This window comes from Dipodomys spectabilis, unplaced genomic scaffold, assembly GCF_019054845.1.
Source record: "Dipodomys spectabilis isolate Male_0828 unplaced genomic scaffold, ASM1905484v1 ptg000157l, whole genome shotgun sequence".
NCBI classification, from domain to species: Eukaryota; Metazoa; Chordata; class Mammalia; order Rodentia; family Heteromyidae; genus Dipodomys; species Dipodomys spectabilis.
In genome coordinates, this window is record NW_024870834.1 from 8,366,565 (window position 1) to 8,385,973 (window position 19,409).

Below are 19,409 nucleotides of genomic sequence, written 5' to 3' on the forward strand. Positions count from 1 at the left end.
CCAAGATTGGATCTGTGACTTTGATTTTTTAACCAGTTGTTGATCTGCACAGCATGCTGTATCAGATTCTTTGCTGTTCTTCCTGCGATCCCAGCTCACGGTGAGCTGACCATGTCTAGGAGAGTATCATGCAACACAATGGTTGATGCCTTCTGCCACGGTTCCCCGAACACAGAAACCAAATACCCATTTCTGAAGACTGAAAACAGTTATCTGCAAACATGAGTTCTGCATTTTCCTCCTGTATTTTTCCTAGAAGTTTTACACCTCTAGTTTTGCCACACAGTAAACTGTAACTCCTTACCTGCCACACTAGACTTTTAAAATATTGGCTCAATCTGGCATTCTCTTTACTGTACAGTTGGGAAATTCTAGAATATTGGATAGTGAGTAGACTTAAACAAGAGTTTCAGTTATCACCCATCCGTGCTTTTGTAAGATGTAGTTAGAAGGGCCTCACACAAACCTGGTTTAAAAAAAAAACAAAAACAAAAAAACAGCCAAATTGTATTAGCAAGGAGTACAGAAGGCTCAAGAAATTGACACTCTTAAAACCGTCCTATATTCAAAAGTGGATAGATACATAACCCAATTAAAGCTTTGGAATATTTATGAACGCACATTCTTTTTAGAGATCTAAAAATTAGATGAATAAAACATATATTTAGGTAATTTGTTTTGGAAAAATGTACATGAATAATACTGGCTTTAAAAACTCAGTCTGCGGACTGGTTTCAGGTATTTTTGTGTGTTTGTGCTAGTCCTGGACACAGTGTTTCTTTTACTCAAGGCTAACACACTGCCACTTGAGTCATCAATCCACTTCCTGCTTTTTTTGAAGTTTATTGGAAGTAAGAATCTCCTGAAGCCAGGGGCCAGTGGCTCAGACTGTAATCCTGACTACTCAGGAAGCTGAGATCTGAAGATTGCACTTTGAAGCCAGCCAGAGCAGCAAAATCTACGACACTTTTATCTCCAATAAACTACTCAGAAAAAGCTGGAATTAGTGCTGTGACTCAAGTGGTAGAACACTAGCCTTAAAAAGCTCAGAGACAGGAAGTGGTGCTGTGGCTCAAATGGTAGAGCGCTAGCCTTGAGCTGAAGAGCTGAGGGACAGCGCCCAGGCACAGAGTTCAGGCACCATGACCAAACCGCCCCCCCCCCCCCCCACCTCCAAAAAAAAAAAAAAGTCCCATGGACTTACTGCCCTGACTGGCTTCAAACCAGATCTCAGCTCTCAGCTTCCTGGGTAGTTAAGATTACATGCATTAACCACTAGTGCCCAGCTGGGTGTTATTTTTGAGTGTGTATGTGCATGCATGCACCAGTATTGGGGCTTGAGCTCAAGGCCTGGTGCTTTCTTAACTTTTTCAATCACTCTGCCACTTGAAACACACTCTACTTCCCTGCTGTTTGATGCTTAGTTGGAATGAAGAGTCTCCCATTTTGTCTACTTGGGCTGCCTTTGAATCACAATCCTCATACTCAAGCCGCCTGAATAGCTAGAATTGATCACAGGCATCAAGCCCAGCTTGAATGTATACTTTTTTAGCTTTTTTGGTGGACTTTGTGTGAAATAGTACCCTTTGTTTAGCTTCCTTCTTTGTGAGATTATTCCAGGGCTGGGGATCAGATGGAATCTTGGAAGAGCACAGCTCAGAGAAAGAAACACATTCCAAGACTTGCTCAAAGTCACACAAGATCTAGGATTTGTGCTCTGACTTCATAGTACTGGCCTGGCCTCCCGACCCACGGAGGGTGTTGGTGGATGCTACAGGAGGACACCATTGACTTGAGCCAGATAAAATTGCCATTTGGGCGGTCTAAAAAAGGATAGCAAGGATTTCCAATGGCAAGGATTTCCTGCAGCTTCCTTTCTGTGAAGCCTCAGACAAAATGAGGTTGGTGGAAAGCCACAGAGTTTGCACAAAAAAAATGGACAGGATCTGACAGGTGCTGGCGACAAGTTGGTAGGAGCTAAATTTGCCCCAGGAACGAGTGTGTTCCAAAGAAGATGGGCATGGTGGAGGGGACTCCGTGGGGCAGAAGGAATTTGTGGCTCTCCAAAGCCTTCCCTGTGTGACCGTGGGCCTGGCTGGCAGACCTCCTTCTCCCACTGACCCTAACGAGAGGCCCAGCAGTGCTTGTTGCCACTTTTGGCTGAGTTTTTTCCCTTGTTAGATGAAGGACAAGTGTGCTAGTATTGTCCAATGCTGTCCAGTACAGGAGAAGCGTGAGATTGGGTTGTCGGGTTCTTTGTAGTCCACTGGCTTGCTGTGTTTCAGACTTTTGCAGGGTCTCACCAGAGCTAAGAAGGGTAAGGAAATAATGGTTGAAGTTAGTAATTGGAAGCTATTGGTCTGGTCTGACTTTGCTGACCAATCATCTTTCTGTCTGGTTCTTTTGTTCTTTCTCCCCATGTGTGGGTGCAGGTATATACGCAAATGCGCTCTCTCTCTCTCTCTCTCTCTCTCTCTCTCTCTCTCTGTTTCTCTCTGTCTCTCTCTCTCTCTCTCTTTCTCTTCCCTCCTCCTTCCCCTTCTCCCTTCTTCCCCACTCCTCCTCCCTCCCTCCTCCTCTTCATCTCTCCCTTACCCAAACTTTTTGACTTAGAATGGAAATCTTTCCCGTTGGCCTCACATGTGGCATCTTTCTCCCTGTGCTTTTCAGTTCCTCCGGGAGTGATACAGAACGGAGCGCGGGTTCTGAGCCGAGGACTGTTTCCTGGCGTCCGGCCATTGCCAATCACTCCTATTGGAATAACGGCAGCCATGAGGTAAGAGAGGAGCTCGCCTTGACCTATGGGGCCCTTTAAGAGGATGGAGAGGACCACTTTATTAGCCAGTGAAGAAAAAACTTGGGTGCACAACAAAGTCAGGACAACCCCCAACACCCTCAATCCAAGGCTGTCTTCCCCGTCAGCCAACAACTCACCCTGGTTCTTTGCTGATGAGGCGACGGGAACAAGTGAAGCGAGGTTGTTTTATCATTATTATTATCATCATCATCATCATCGTCGTCGTCGTCGTCATGAAGCCTGGTGGGGTGGGTATAGGAAAGGGTGTGTGGGTTGTTAATTAGATTCTCACCGAGCGCCGTCATTCCCTGACTGTGACTGTGTGCTGGGGTCTGACCCGTGCAGATTCTGGAGAAGTACCACATGGCTCCCCGTCTGTGCAACGTCTCTGTCTCTGAGGAGGGGTTGCCATGAGAGGCAGGTGCACACAAGCAGCCTGCTCCACCAGGTGCCGTAGAGACGCGGCGACATCATACCACTGCTGCTGAGAGTCAGATCGGCTGCATGACCTCTGCCTGGAGGGATTTCTCTTCTTCTTCCTCTTTCCCCTCCATCTCTCTGCCTTGAGGGATTCCTCTTCTTCCTCTTTCCCGTCCATCTCTTCCCCCTTCCCTCCCCCTCCCTTCTTCTCCCTTTTTCCCTTCCCCCTCCTCCTCCCCTCCTCTCCACTGCAAGCCCCAGATTCAGCTCCACTGCTAACTTAGATCTGACCTATGCCGCAAGGCAGCCTCCTCTCCTTCTTCCTATCCATCTACTGCCTGCCTCTGTGGCTATGCCAAGGCATTCTCCGTGATTTCCAATCTTCCCTTCTCCTTGAGCCAAATCATTTGACAAACGTCTCTAATATTTCCCATCATGGTCTTGATGGATAGACTTCTCTCCCAGTACATTTCTGGGAGTGGCTGGCCCACGTTTCCCTTGTGGTCCTTTGGTGCTGTGTGTATTTGTTTCCTGTCTGTCCCCAGTGCTGGGGTTGGGGTGGGACTTGGCCTCCCTTGGCTGATGGGTGCTGCCCGGCACGGGCCGGTGTCCTGCGCTGCACCTCTGTGTGTGTCGCCCCATGTCACTCCAGCCTGTCTTCTTCACTCAGGGGTCGCGTTCACACCTGAAGGCCATTTTGCTTTCATTGTGGTCACAGCCGAAAGGAAACTCTCCCAGACTGTCTGTCTGCTAAGCGCAAGGGCGATGTAGGGTCAGACTCTCTTGAGTGACTCAAAAAAGAAAAAGAAAAAACCTTTCACCAAGATGGAACCTGCTTTATCTTGTGTCTGGGACCAGCTAATGAGGGAAGTTGGTAGGAATTAGAGTGGTGAGACATCATGAAATGACATATCATCTCAACTAACCTGATAGGGAGAAGCATCAGAAAATAAATAGGAAGGGTCTTTTTTTTCAGATTTTTATAATCTTGCCTGGTTGCCTTCAGATCAATCATTGGTGAGCTTGTGCATGGTCAAACTCTACCTTGGAGCCAAACCACTGCCCCCGCCTCCCGCAGTGAGAGGCCGGTTCCGCTTCCCTTTCTTCTCACACGCTCCCTGCCTCACCTCCCGGGTCACCTTGTTGGTTGGGAAGATTTTGAGGCTATAGATGGTTTTTGTTTGTTGGTTTCTGTGGGGTGTTTTGTTTTTTTTTCTTTTCTTGCTGGGAGCCACAATGTGTTTTCATTAGCAGTTTCTAAATATAGACGTGCAGGATAGTGTGCCCATTCTTGGCGTGCCTTCAAGCACAGTCCTTCCAGAAGGACACAGATGAGGAGCCAGGTGGACACCAGGTTGGCCCTCAGTGGGAACTCCCTCCTCTCTTCATCGCTGCCCTCTCGGTATGTATTACTGCGAGTGTTACAGCTCAGCCTGTGCTACAGACAATATTCAAGTACTGGTGGCTGCTCTGGTGAGATTCCAGGAGTGTGCTCATATACACATTAACTCCTTCCAAAGTAAAAGATCCCTTCACTATGTCCACTCAGGCCTCATCAGGTGACATAGACCATGCCAGGATCTAAACTGAGAGACATTCAGGCAAAAAACTTAAATCAGCTGGGCAGGCACCAGTGGCTCATGCCTGTAATCCTAGCTGGAGATCTGAGGATTACAAGTCACAGTCAAACTGGAGAGAAAAGTCCATGAGCCCCCCCCAAAAAAAAAAGAGCCAGTTCTGGTGGCTCATGCCTATAATCTTAGCTTCTCTGGAGGCTGAGATCTGAGGATCACAGTTTGAGGCTTGCCTGGGCCAGAAAGTCTGTGAGACTCTCATCTGCAATTAATCACCTAAAAACTGTAAGTGGATTTTTGGCTTAAAGTGATAGAGCACTAGCCTTGAGCAGGGAAAAAAAAGCTCCAGGGCTGCGCCCAGGCCTTGAGATTCAAGCCCTGCAACCAACCAAAAAAAAAAAAAAATCTGTTTTAAAACCAGAAGTGGAAATGTAGCTCAAGTATTAGAGCACTAGCCCTGAGCAAAAAAGCCAATAATTAAGGAAAGTACAGGGCCTTGAGTTCAAGCCCCAGTACCAGGACCAACAAAACAAAAATCCTTATTAAGGAGAAGAGTGATACGGAGCTCTCCAGGTATCATGGACAGGAAGCGGCAACCACCTGCAGGACTGGGGAGGAGGCTGTGAGGAAAGGAAGTAGAATGGTCGGCCCTAGAGCTGAAATTCCAGCTTCCACCAAGGGAGTGGGATCTGGGCTGCTGGCCTGGAGGGAGGCGGTACCCATGGGAAACACAGGGAGATGGCACTGCTGCTGCAGGAATGACACACCGCTGGTCTAGGGCTCAGGCCAGAGGCTATAGGATGGGGACACGTGGCTTGTGGGATCCACACTGTCTTTGTAGGAGAGATACTAGGTGCCCAGATACTCTGAGAAAAACGAAAGTAATGTCGATGCTGGTGGATTGTGTTGTTCTAAATCCCAGTATGAAGGGTTGGAAATGAAAAGTGGGCTTCACTCTGTCCGATTTATTGTCAATTTAATAGTTATATTTGCGTGTCCATTGCACCTAAATTCAGCAGTGATAGGAAAACAGTCCAGGGCCGAAAAAGACAACACACGCGGTAGTGCACACCTGAAGACGAAGACTCCGGCACGTCGTGTTTCCAGGAGTTTTTCCCCTTCCCCGCTTACTGGGCTCAGGCCCAGGGCAAGTGGGAGACTCATTAGCACCCACTAAAGACCAATTTCCTCCTCTCCTTTGTGTGACAGGTTTTCTGTGTGAGTCTAAGCACTTCTCCTTAAGTGAAAATATTTGTCTTTCAAGGATTATTTCCCCCCACCTCTGCTGAGTGGCAAAGGCCGTGTTTGTTTGTCTTAACTCTGAAACAGTTATTGACTTAGATGAAGTGCTACTTTTATTAGCTGATCATTACACAGCTTGTATTTGCTGGGTTCCTTTGCATATAATTATGATGTGAAATCTCTTTGTAAGAGTATCTGTCAATAGTGTAATTGACTTTCTCGTGTTGACTCTTTACTCAATAACCTCAGAGATTGGCCCATCCTTCCACATTGGAAACCTGCTTATTTTCAAATTTGCCTGGGTATAGAACACTCAAGATACTTTATCCTCAAAATAACTGCTCTCTCTGCCTTCCAGTCCCACCTCTGCATCCTCTTTTTTCCCTAGTAAAATCCCCTGCAAGGATGCCACCGAAAGAAACAATTACAGCCCTGAAAGAGTTGTTTCTGGCCTTCTGAGGAGAGAGGAGGCCAGATTCATTTATTTACTTATTCATTCATCCATTCATTCATTACTCTTCTCTCCCTCCCTCCCTTCTTCCTTCCTTCCTTCCTTCCTTCCTTCCTTCCTTCCTTCCTTCCTTCCTTCCTTCCTTCCTTCCTTTCTTCCTTTCCCTTCCTTTCCTTTCCTTTCTCCCCTTTCTACACTTGAACTCAGGGCCTGGCTGCTATCTTGAAGGATGTTTACAACAAAAGTGCAGCACCAGTGGCTCACAGCTGTAATCCCAGCTACTCAGGAAGCTGAGATCTGAGGATTATGATTGAAAGCCAGCCTGGGCAGGAAAGTTCATAAAATTCTTATCTCCAATTAACCAACAAAAAAGCCAGAAGTGGAACTGTGCCTCAAGTGGTAGAGTGCTAGCCTTTGAGCATAAAAAGCCTCTTCATAGAGCAAACACCTGTTGTTGTTTGTCTTCTGAAACTGGTTTTTGAAGGCAATGATAAAACCTGGTGTTGAATGATACTCTGTGGTAGGAAAGCAGGAGAAAATACCAAGTAGCTAGGTTTATTGGAAAAGGAACAAAAACAAATATGATACACATCAGATAGAGGCCTCGGTTTCTTCTGGGTCCCAGGTCCCAGCAGAAGTGTTTGCTTTTGGCTGTTCTGATCCAGGCATTGAAATACTGATCTGCAAACCATAAGAATCTTATCTGAGTTCAGGTTGTTCTTCATCTTTCATATTCATGACCTTAGCGTAAATACCTTTGGAAGTGGCTCTTCATCCTGCCGTATCTAAAAATCCTCTGAGACCTTGGTGATTCAGTATTGTGTTAAATACAAAAGGCTCCATGGAGGAGCATGTGCGTCTTAGGGTCATTTCCAATTGGATTCAGGTGACTCATGGGAGGAAATTGGGGTCCCACTAGAGATGACCACTGAGGATGGTTGTGGGGCCTAGATGCTTTCAGGATGGGCTGACCCCAGACGCCAGGGCTTCACCTTGCCTCCTGCGCGTCTGTCAGATTCAACTTTCTAGAGCAGAGGGACTCTTGAACTTCATATTTATTTTACAGCCAAGGCTTAGGTAAAATTAAACTTACTCCCTGCTGGAGAATGTAGAACTAGAAACTCACAAGTGAAATTGACCCATATGACATCTGCCTCCTGGGAAATTCACACCTAGTAAAAAGAGTAAGTTTGCGTGCAACTCAGTGATTTGTCATGTGCTTTTCTTGATTTAGCTTCAACATTTGGTGTATTATTTGCCTCTATGTGTTTGGAAGGCTGCTTTTTTCTTAGTACACATTTTATATGACATTTGATCCATACCCAGGAATATATGAAACATTTAAAAGTCACTAGGCAAATGATTATAAAGCATTTATGGGTCCACTGGCTTACTCAAAAGGAAAAGGTGACCTATTCCTCTGTCATTAAGATAACAGTACTAACTGTTCCCATTGTTTCTGAAAGTATTTTGGTATCCATAAACGTTGTTTAGTTTTGGTTGGTGGTGAGTTTTTCAATAACTCAGGTGATATAGTGTATTTTCTTTTATATACTCGGGATTAAGCTTATCAGTCATGTTTCTACAATTGGACCATTTACACTGGTATATATGTCATTATGTGACGATATCACAATTGTTTAAAAATACTCCTGAAAAATACTCCTATATATTCAGTCTTTCAACCATGGAGTTTTTTATTTGAGTTTTTGCTGTCTGTATTTTCCCTTTAAGAGCTTACACATTTTCAGTTCATTGATTTTATGTAGTCTAGGTTCTTTTATTTTTTTCATGCTGGTGTAGTTTGTATCCACGTACAACATATTCTCTGTTCATCTATCACTCATGGAAATGAAATGCAGCTGATTTCTCTTTTTTTTCTGGTAAGCTCACTAAGTAAACTGCCGTAGTCATTTTAATCACGTATCTATACTCAGCTATATTTTCTGTAAATAGTGGCAACTAACAATTTTCTGTAAATGTTTTCTTTCTAATTCTTACCATCTTTTTTCTTTTTCCTGTCCTATTGCACAATCCAGGGCCTCTAGATAGAAGTAATGATAATAGATATCCTTTTTTTTTAAATTTTGTTTTGCATTATCTTTAATTTTACAAAGGGGTTACCATCCAATAGACGCCTTTCTGTTTTCTCATTTTAATGAGGTCCATGATAAGGTATAACAAAATTCTAATAGTTGTTGAATTCCATTTTAAAAATCTTTTAAGATACATCTTTTAAGATAACTACAAAACTTTCCCCCCTTTTACTGTGGTTAATTATGTTATAAATACACCAATTCATGTATAGATTTTTGCATCTTGGCTCATGCAAGATGTTTCTCCATTTTGATTTGTTTTAGTGTTAGGCTTACATTAGCCTCATAAAAATTTTAATACAGGGTTGTATTATGTAGCCTTAAACCCATGATCCTCTCCTCCTGGAATTACAGGAGTGCATCACCACACAAGCTGTTATTATTTTCTGTTTCATTTATATATTTTCTCTTTTGCTTAATTAATTTTGCCATAGTTTCTTTTTCTCCCTCCCATATTTTTTTTCACCAAACAATCAACCTATTCTTTTAGGCCTATTTGCATTTGTTCTCCTTTTAAAATGTTTGTATGTTATTTGTATTTTCCTATCTTTCTTTGGGTTTACTCTGTCTTTGGTGTTGGGTAGTTGTATTTTTTAAGCCTTTCTTTTGCTACAAAAGTTTATAGTTGTAATTTCCTTCAAACCACTGCTTTGTTTCATCCCACATGCTTTGTTATCTTCTCATTATTGTTAAGTGCCAAGTATTTTCTAATATCCCCTTTGATTTCTTCTTTGGCCCATGAGTAGTTTCAGAAGTATGTTTTTGAGTTTCCAACCAATGAGGAAATAACTTTCTCATTTGTTTAGTGACCTCTTTCAGCACTGACCATTAACTTCAAAGCATTGTGGTTAGAGAATTGATGGGTATGGTACTGTTTCTAGAATTTGTTGAGACCGTCTGTCTATTCTAAATGGTCTTAGCATGTAAGGTCTACCATAAAAAGCATGTATGACTTAGTGTAAACCCAATTTTTTCGTATGCCTTGTGTGTTTTGAAATAAGCCTTTCCACTATCAACACATGTCTTATATATGTCTACTAGACCATGTCTCCATAGTAATGTGTGTGGGAGAGGAAGGGGGGGGGGGGGAGAACAAGATAGAACATTCTTTACATACTTACATATTGTGAGTGATGTATTAAAATCTCACAGGGACAGCTCCTAGGCCTAGAGCTCAAGCCCCACGACTGACCAAAACGAAAAAAAAAGAGAGAGATCTTTCATGTGATTGTTTCTAACATATTTATAAGATTATGTCTTTGTTGCCTTGTATGTCCCTCCCCGATGGTACAACCCCTGCTTTCACTATATATGATGTTGGTATATGTGGAGGGGAAGGGAAAAAACAAATTGTTAAAACAGGGATACAGGAGGACCCATTGCAACAATGAGATGTACAAGTCGTTGTGTCGAAAAACGAACTTTACAACTTTGGTAGGGGGGACCGGAGAGGAGGGGAGGATGGGAAGGGATGGGAAGGGGAAACAAAGGAGGAGGCTACAATGCTTGATAAGAAATGTACTCATTATCTTACCCATGTAATTTTAACCCCTCTGTACAGTATTTTCACAATTAAAAAAATCATGGATTTTTTTTATTGTGCCTCCTTCCATTTGAGGAGCTAGTTTTTTGGGAGTATGCATGTTTAGAACAGTTTTATCTTCCTGTTGAATTGAGCTCTTATGAATGTTTAATGACTCTCTCCATCTATAGTAAAGATTTTTGCTTTAAAATCGACTATTTCATTTTAATATCACTACAACAGCACATTGAAAAATTTTCCATCCTCTTAACCTTTCTTTGTACTTCTGCTTTAGGCTTGTCTGTTAAAAATAGGATATAGTGTGTGTGTGTGTGTGTGTGTGTGTGTGTGTGTGTGTGTAGGCCACATTTTAGGTGATTTTTTTTTTTCATCAATTTTTTTAGTAACATGTGGATTCACTTCTGATGCTATATTTTCCATGTCTGTCCACCCTATTTTTTTCCAAATTATTTTTGCTTTCTGATATTATTTTCTATTGATTCTCCAGGTCCTCGTCCTTCTGCCCCCAGCCTTAATGGCTTAGAAGTTATTCATCTTGTTTCTCTTTCATTGTTGTGATCCTAGAACTTTTTAACATGAATATTTTAAAATGCTTAATCAATATCTTCATCCTACTGATCAATAACAGACCTTTGGAATGCCTTAACTTCAATTATCTCCACTTGCTAAATGGTATGGTACACTTGTGCAGTGCTTTCTATTTTGGTTCTGTTTTGGTTCTGTTTTGGTTAGGTTTATTGTGATTGTTATTATAGGGTGGTGGTTGTATAGTCAGCCAGTACCTGCCTACATTCTCTTTGCTAATCATTTCTTCTTACATCATTGATCTTTCTAGATCACTTGCTTCTTTCCTGAAATACCATCCTAGGAAGTTCCTATCATGAAGGTCAGTTTGTAGGTAAAGCCTTGAATTTTGATCTGAAAATATAAGGGTATATAGTGCACATTTTTAGAAGACAGTATTACTAGATATAAAATTCTAGATTGTTGGGTATTTTCTCTTTCACCTTGAGACTATTGTTCCACATAATTTGCTCTATGTGTTCTACATTAATTTAGATGATGTGTTTTCTTTCTATTACCTTTATATCTTTGTGCTTTTTAGGAGGTTTTGAACTGAGGGTCTTGCACTTGATAGGCAGGCGTTCTACCACTGAGCCATGCCTTTAGCCCTCCTCCCCCCCCTTTTCTTTTTGTTGCCCTGTTATTTTGAGAAAGGATATCACTTTTTCCCCCTGGGCCCATGCATGGATCACAATTCTCTTTATGCTTCCTGCTATACTTGGGATGACAGGCCTGTAACATCAAGCACCGATTTTGGCTGTTACCAAGATTGAGTCTTGTGAATTTTTTGCCTGGGCTGGCTTTGAATTGTAATCCATCCACTCACAGCCTCTGACTGATCTCAAACAATTCTTCCCTTAGTATCTGGGACTATAGAGTTAAGACATTGCACTTAGCTTGCCTTTTATAATAATGCTCTAAATTTAGTGATGATTTGTCTAGGTTATAGATTTCCTTTAATTTATTCTACATGGAATTTGTTGGGTTTTTGAACCTGAAAATGGGTAGGGTAGCCCTTGTCAAAGCTAGAAAATTCTCAGCCATTTTCTGTTCAGATGCTGGGTCTTCCTTTGATTCTTCACCCCCCCCCCACCCCACCCCACCCCCCGCCTCTCTGGAACTCCAGCTGAATGTATGTGAGATTTTGGAGAGTTCATGTCAACCAGCCTTTCCTCCATTGGTTTTGCCTCTTGGTTTCTCCCTACTGTATTTGTGTAATGTCTTCAGATCCCTATTCCAAATCACTAACTCTTCTCTCCAGCCTCGGTAGATTTCTTAGTTGGGGAATATATTTTGCATCTCTGGGAATATTTTGTACTGTCCAAAATCTACCTGATTGGTTTTGCATACTCTATTCCTTTCCAATATTTTTCAATCCCTCCTTTTATTTGTTTCTTGAGATTGTCTTATTGCATAACTAAGGCTGGAACTCAAGCTCTTCCTACCTCAGTCTCCTAAGTATTAAGATTACAGGCCTGTATCATAGTACCCATCTCTTGTATTTCTTTCAACATACTGACTTTACATCCTATGGCTACTTATTACAGCATTTGCAATTCAGAGTCTGCATTTTTTTTTTTCTGTTGTCTCTTCCTTAGGGTGGGTGACTTCCTTTGTGTTTAATTTTGTCCTGCGTGCTCTTAATCATCTTTGGGAATTGTCTCTGGCTTGGGTTTGGGGTGTATTCTTCCTCTTAGGAGTTGTTTTTAAAACTCGTACCACTGGAAACACTTGGGGAACCAATATACTTTAACTTCTTTGGAGCATCCATATTACTATAAAGCCAACAAAACCAATCCTCCTCCTGCCCCTCCCATGCCCCCCTAAGCCATCCCCCCCAGCATGAATCTGGGTTCCCATTCCAGAGTTGTGACAAACATCACTCCAGCAAAACCCTGGCTGACTTAGTTGCCCATTGCTCACATTTCAGAGTATTTTAATTTTTTTTATTTGTGCATATGACTTTTTTTAGTCCCTATGAATGCGGACAGGAGTCCCTTTCATTTCCAGTGAGCTCATGGTTGGCTTTAGAAGATGTGGCTACACTTTAGGAAGGTGTGTTGTGCAAAGGGCATCTTCCAGTGCCTCTCCTGCCACCTGACTGGAAGTAGAAACCTCGACATCTCTTCTTGCCTAGGTCTGCTCAAAGTGGATTTGGAGAATTTGCTCTGGTCTCCTACTTCCCTGAAGCTACTCACACAATTGTTCTCCCCTTTCCCCGCTACACAAACAGGCTGCTATTTAAAGCCAACACCTCCCAGATGAAGGTTGTCAACATTTACATATAACAGGGCCAAATAACTACAAAGAAAGAAAAAGAAAGGAAGGAAGAAAGAAAGAGTGAGCAGAATGTCCACCTCCAAGCATAGGCTTAGCCTGAAACTTGAGAGTTGCAAACACCATCCATTCTTGGTCTGAACCAACATGAGTTCTCACTTTTTTGTATTCAGTACATCTCATCTCATTGACAAGAGAATGAATAGCAGGTTGTATTTGACATTCATAGCATGTGGCTTCATGGAACCATGTGCTTTAAATGCCTAGAGGCCTCATAAAATCAGGTGGCTTTCATTTATGCTAATTTATGATCATTGTAAGTATCATGACATGGAAATAATGCTAACATTGGCAAACAGCAGGCATTTCAAATGTAGCACATGTTCATTTTAATACATCGTCTTGGTGGGGAGCTTCTTTGGGGAGGGGGCTGAGTTTGAAGAGATAGTTAGAAATTCACCTTCTGGCATGTTCAGGTCTGCGGGTTTCTTGTAAGCTTTTGGTGTCCCCCAGTGATGACCCTTGCACTGGGGGCCAGTTGGTGCCAACTCCATGAATCCCATTCACCACGTTATTAATAATTGAAGGAACTTGTCATTTCCCGCTGGGTTTAGTGTGTAATTTATGGATTATGAGGCCATGCTAAAATCTCAGGGAGCGTTAATTTCATCAAAGGGGAAAGAGATACATGCCAGCTTCAGTTCTCACTCCCTAAAGTTACTGTCTGTACGGCAGATCTCATCTAGAAGTTTGGGGCATTGGTTGTATTGGCTTTTTGTCTTCATCCCAGAAGATGCCTTCGATCTTGAGGCGGGGGCGGTGCTAGGACTCTGATGGGCAAGCGTCAGAGGTCTCTGAGCTTCTGTCTATGTGTGTGTTTGTGAGAGCCTGTGTCAGGCAGCGTCTTCAGGTGCTTGTGGAATTGCGGGCAGCAGGAAGCTTAATGCTTTCTGTGGGACAGGAGATGCTGCACAATTTGGAGTCCGGGATCGTGGAATCCCTTTCCTTCCAGGGCAAGTTTCCTTGGGTCTGCTGGGTTTGAAGCACCTCTCTGCAGCCTCTTATCTCCCTCTGTAAGAAAGGAAGAGCTCTCCCTTGGAAGGTCTTTTCCTTATGTGAGAAAGAGTTTAAAATGCTTTGATTTCTACCCAACCCTCTAACTTTGAGTTTTACAGAAATTCAAGCCTAAGGAAAAGAGTAGGTGAAAACACAATGAACCACCATTCACCTTTCACCTGGATTCACCAGGAATTAAACTGGTGTAATGTGGGCCATATTTCCTATTTGATTGGTCTCGTGATTTTTCTCTCATCTTGTGTTGAGCAGGCATTCTCTGCTAAACTGTACTAGCGTTATAAACCAAATGTCCCAAATTATTAGAAACAATAAGGATTCAGAACTGAACTGAGGTGGTAAAAGCCAACCATAGCGCAACTCACTTGTCCAAATGTAGTTGGGCCCACTAGGGAACTATATTATGCAAGCTCAGTAGGCTGACTGTTTTTGTATTCCACTGTAACTCCTCTCTACAACAAAGATTGGGAGAGCCATAATGCAAGTTTGCATCTGCTTTAATAAGGGCAAGCTATACAATTGGTTTCATTTATCACGTTTCAGATCTGGTAACACCTCCGAGTCAGCTTGGCCCAGCCATTTTCATGCACTCCACACATAGACAAGAAACAGGAAATCTGCAGAATTAGATGTTTAAGAGGCCAGTCCCCAAAGCTTATGCTGTATTCCCAGGAAAGCCCTGAGGTATTCCCTTGGTAGGAACTCTTAATTTTTATTCTGGGCTTCCATAATCCTAGAAAAAGACCATGAGCATGTCCATAAGCACATCATTGTAGCAGAGAGCGAAGAAAACCCACCAAGCAACCACTAGAAACTTTCCTCTGCCTGCACCTATTGTTTAATTCTTACTTGGCCTCATAAGATCTAAAGAGGATGAGGCTCCAACAGCCTGCTCAGTCACTAATAAGCACACCACCAAGGGATGGACACAGGTGTTTCTGGGGCAGGTGGTACAAGTCTGGTATCACAAGAGTATAGGACACAAGCTGAGACTTGTGGAACCCATTAGGACTTCATTGTTGAGATGTGCGCAGCGTCATTGTTGGGGTTCATGCGGATGGTGTTGAAGAATCTGGTGGTTCTCATGCATTTTGCTGTGGGCATCCCAACAGGGTTTCATTCTACCAGCATGGCCTTGGCCTCACCTCCCCCTGCTACACCATTTACATTAGAGGCGCTTTCCTTCTCTCCTTTACTTGCTTATCTGGATTGCAGCTGGGGTCTCCCTGAGCCTTCATGCTCCCAGGGGTGGTTGGGAGAGATGGGGAAGGGACTCTCCAAACTGTGTCCTAGGCTTATGGCCTTTTGTCTCAATGTCAAAGCCCCAGGATAGGTCTGATAAATGACGGTGACCCACAGTCACCTCCCAGACTGCAGACTGCATGCTGTCTACACCACATGTTCTCAACATAGCACCTCTACCCACCCACCAGGCCCCTGGCACAGTGCTAGTCACTGAGATATAGTCGTGGCTGGGTCGTGTCTACCAGGCTGATAGGTGATGCAAATCAGTGATGCAGGCATTGAACAACTGAGCACGTGGCTCGCAAGGATGGTGGGAATGCTCTCTGGAGGGAAGGGAAGAGTCTTGTATTTGGGATCCACATGGGGTCACTGAGCTGACAGGAAACAGGACTGGCCTGGTATACAACCACATCTCCCCACTTTTCCCTCACCTCCTCACCTTACTCGTCCCTCCTGCTGTGAGTAACCCTTCCTTTCCACCAGTATATCCCTCCCACCTGCTCTGCCTGTCTGCCATGTGCTGGGCACATTAGAAAGCCAGCTGCCAATCAGATGCAAGGACAGTGCGGCTTGGTTACCAGCCAAGTGCTGGTAGCTCACACAAGTGTAATCCTACCTACTTAGGAGACTGATCTGAGGATCATGGTTCAAAGTCAGCCCAGCCAGTAAAGTCTAACAAAAAGCCAAAAGTGGAGGGGTGGCTCAAGTGGTAGAACACCAGCAGACTTGAGCCTGAAAAGGCTCAAGAGATAGACTCGAGCCTTGAATTCAAGCCCCAGTACTGGTGCACGCGCACACATGCACACACACACATCAAACAACTCGACCCCTGGCCCCAGGTCTTCAGATGGCTAGGTCAGTCCTGCACAGAGCTGCCTGGAAGTCTAATCTGTGTCCCCTCTGCCCCGTGTCCTCGCCCTGCAGGAATGGCCTCACCGGCTGCCGCATGCGGACTGAGAGCGAGCCGTCCTGTGGCTCCCCGGTGGTCAGCGGAGACCCCAAGGAAGACCACAACTATAGCAGTGCCAAGTCCTCCGATGCCAGGAGCACCTCACCTGCCAGTGACTCCATCTCCTCCTCCTCCACCTCCTCCTCCTCCTCCACCTCCTCCTCCTCTTCCTCCTCCTCCTCTTCAGCTGACGATCACTACGAGTTTGCCACAAAGGGGAGCCAGGAGGGCAGTGAGGGCAGCGAGGGGGGCTTCCCGAGCCCTGGGAGCCACAGTGAAGCGGAGGAGGACGACAGGAAGGCCAGCCCGAAGGATGCCAAGGACGCCCTGGGGGACAGCGGCTATGCATCCCAGCACAAGAAGCGCCAGCACTTCGCCAAGGCCCGGAGGGTCCCCAGCGACTCGCTGCCCCTCAAAAAGAGACGCACGGAAAAGCCCCCCGAGAGCGACGACGAGGAGATGAAGGAGGCGGCCGGGTCGCTCCTGCACCTGGCCGGCATCCGCTCCTGCTTGAACAACATTACCAATCGGACGGCAAAGGGGCAGAAAGAGCAAAAGGAAACCACAAAAAATTGAAAACAAGTCACTGATTTGTTTTGAACTTAATGGCCATTTGGTTTTCAGCATGTCAGGAGATATTCTAATGATTTGTGGCAATATCAGCAATTTTGTTTCCTTTTTTTCTCTCTCTCTTTTATTTTTCCTTTTGGTTTTCTTTTTTTCCCTCTTAATTATTGTTGTTATTATTTTGTTTGTTTCATTTGCCCCCCTTCTGTCTTCTTTTGTTTTAGACCCTTAAGAATTTTATTTTTAAAGGAGATTGAAGCCATAGAACTCATATTGACACTCAGCTGTTTTACAAAAGCTTTTCATTATCCGAAGATTTTAAAAAAAAAAAAAAAAAACCAACCACCACCACGACAGCAACAAAAAAAGTACTCAAAAGCCAAATTACCATTGCTTCCTGCAGCCTGTCAGAAAAGATGGGGCCAGATCTACAGGGTTGTCACCATTAAATGTCCCCAGGGACAGACATAAGGGCATTCGTGCCACTAATGACCAGTCACTCAGGCCCAACCCTTAGGTTTAAAAAGTCGAGTGTCCCTCTGGTTGCATGAAGGCTCATAGAGGAATTGGAGACAAAGAAGCACCCCAGCCCTTCTGCTAAAGCAAACCCTGGCATCCCACTGTACCAGGAATGCCCTGCCCTGGGCATGGCCATGTACAGCTCCGGGGTGGGCCTTCACTCCTCCATGCTTCTTGACCTTGAACCCCGTAATGTCTCACAAGATGAACATTCATTGGGCTGTTTTAACACATCAGGTGTCAGTCACTTAAGGAAGAGTAACGGGGCACATGTTTAGAGCTACTACTGCTAGTCTTTGAATTCTGTTGTCTATAAAATTAAGAAAATGTTCCAAAAGCCATAAACCTGAAGGTTGGCCTGAAGGCACACTCACGCACACAGACCCAAGAACTAGACTGAGAAAAGCTGATGCTGAAAAGCAAGCCCTGTCTTCTCAACTGCCTAAATAAAAAGCAATCGAGCCCAATGAGTGACAATAGCTGTTAGGGAAGAAAATAATGGTACAGATTATGTTTCTATCAAAATTTGTTTGATCCAAATGAACAACAACAACAAATTGCTCCAGAGCCTGCCATTAGTTTTGTGTATTTTTAAAAGATTAAAGGCATCTTGATGGGCCTCCCCCTCCAAAATAAAAAAGTCAAATAATAAACTCCTCAGAAAGGAGTTTGCAATTAATGTCAGGACTCAGCTTTGCAAAAATCAATGATTTTCACATTCACCCGGTGTAGCCAACAGAAATTTCTGATCCACAATGCATGGGTTCCTTTGAAGAAGAAAAAAAAAAAAAGAAAAAGAAGAAAAAAAAAATCACAAAAACAAACTTTTTTTTTAATTCAAAAAATAACAAAGTTCTTGTGAGGTAAATAATGTATTTAGCATGAAGCATGAATTATTTTCATATAAATATAGAACATAGAGAAAAGGCTATGCCTCTAATTTTTAAGCCCTTAGGCTTAGAGATTCTTTTGTTTTTCTTTCTCATTAGTTTACTTTCTTTTTTTCCTTCTATTTTCTTTTTTTTTTTTCTTTTATTTTTTTCCCAGGTTATTTTGTTTGGGTTTTTTGAAGCAGGTGTTTAAGGTTTAACCTTCTTCAGGGACAAATTCTGACTGTTGGGGAATTTACTCTGCAATATAAAAATATCTTCATGCTCTGGTAGGGCTTGGATGGTTGAACTCTACACTGCCTTGTCTGCACTCAGCCCCTCCCCTCTCTGATTCTCTGTTGAAGAGTGTGTCCTTCCTCTATGTCTGTACGTGTTTAACATGCCGCAATAATTTGAGGGTAAACTTAGTAGTGAGTGTGTGTGATAGAATCAGGAGAATTATGGGACGCTTACTTGAGAAAAATCATTGCCATGATTTGGTTCTAGGAAAAAAAAAAAAAAGGCAGTGACTAATTATGCAAATTCACCAGGAGAAGGGGGAACATGCTAATGGGCCTTATTGGGGAGGGTTGGAGATAGGGTACACAGGAAGGAGGGAGTGGTCCAGGGGTTAGGAGGGCCAGCCCAGCAGTTGTACTGCGACAGTGCCATTTCGCAATAAGCAGGGCCAGGCCATCTCTACCACTAACCTCAGTACACTCACCAACATGAAATCACAACCACCTAGACCGTAGAACTGAACTGAAATCACACCATGTCACAGATCAGAAACTGTTATCTTTGCCTAAAAAGAAAACAAACTTTTTGGACTTTTACGGTTTTTTCTTTTCAGTTTGGGTGTTTGTTTGTTTGTTTGTTTTTGTTTTCCTGAACTCCAATGAGAAATCTGTGAAAAGAGTATGATCTTCCCTCCAGATGGAAGTTTTAAAACGCGTAAATATCCACTACTATGGCTCGGCATCTGGTGGTCAGGGAGAGGGAGGGAAAGGCACAGGGCAGGAACAGGACTGGAAAGCCAGGCCCACCTGCCAGGGCCAGGAACTTGTCAGGATAGTGGGAATTCTCTGCTGCAGTCCCCCTGGGCCTGTCTTTTGGGGGACTGCTGAGGAGGGAACCTCGAAGGAACCTGGGCCTGATATACACAGCTGATTTCCCACCTACACCTGAGCGGAAATCTGAACTCTGCCAGTGTGTAGTCTCA

The 19,409-nt window shown here is 43.7% G+C and overlaps 1 protein-coding gene across 9 annotated transcripts in view; it reads left to right on the forward strand.

The window, feature by feature from the left end:
* The window catches only part of Foxn3 (forkhead box N3), a 371,707-nt gene extending 353,686 nt beyond the window's left edge, over positions 1–18,021 (forward strand). For all 9 annotated transcript variants that reach the window (XM_042692487.1, XM_042692494.1, XM_042692496.1 and 6 more), the window contains 2 exons: positions 2,671–2,776; positions 16,208–18,021. In XM_042692487.1, the coding sequence (XP_042548421.1) occupies positions 2,671–2,776; positions 16,208–16,808 (707 nt within the window). In that variant the 3' untranslated portion in view covers positions 16,809–18,021. The remainder of the gene's footprint in view (positions 1–2,670; positions 2,777–16,207) is intronic.
* The last annotated feature ends 1,388 nt before the right edge of the window (positions 18,022–19,409 follow it).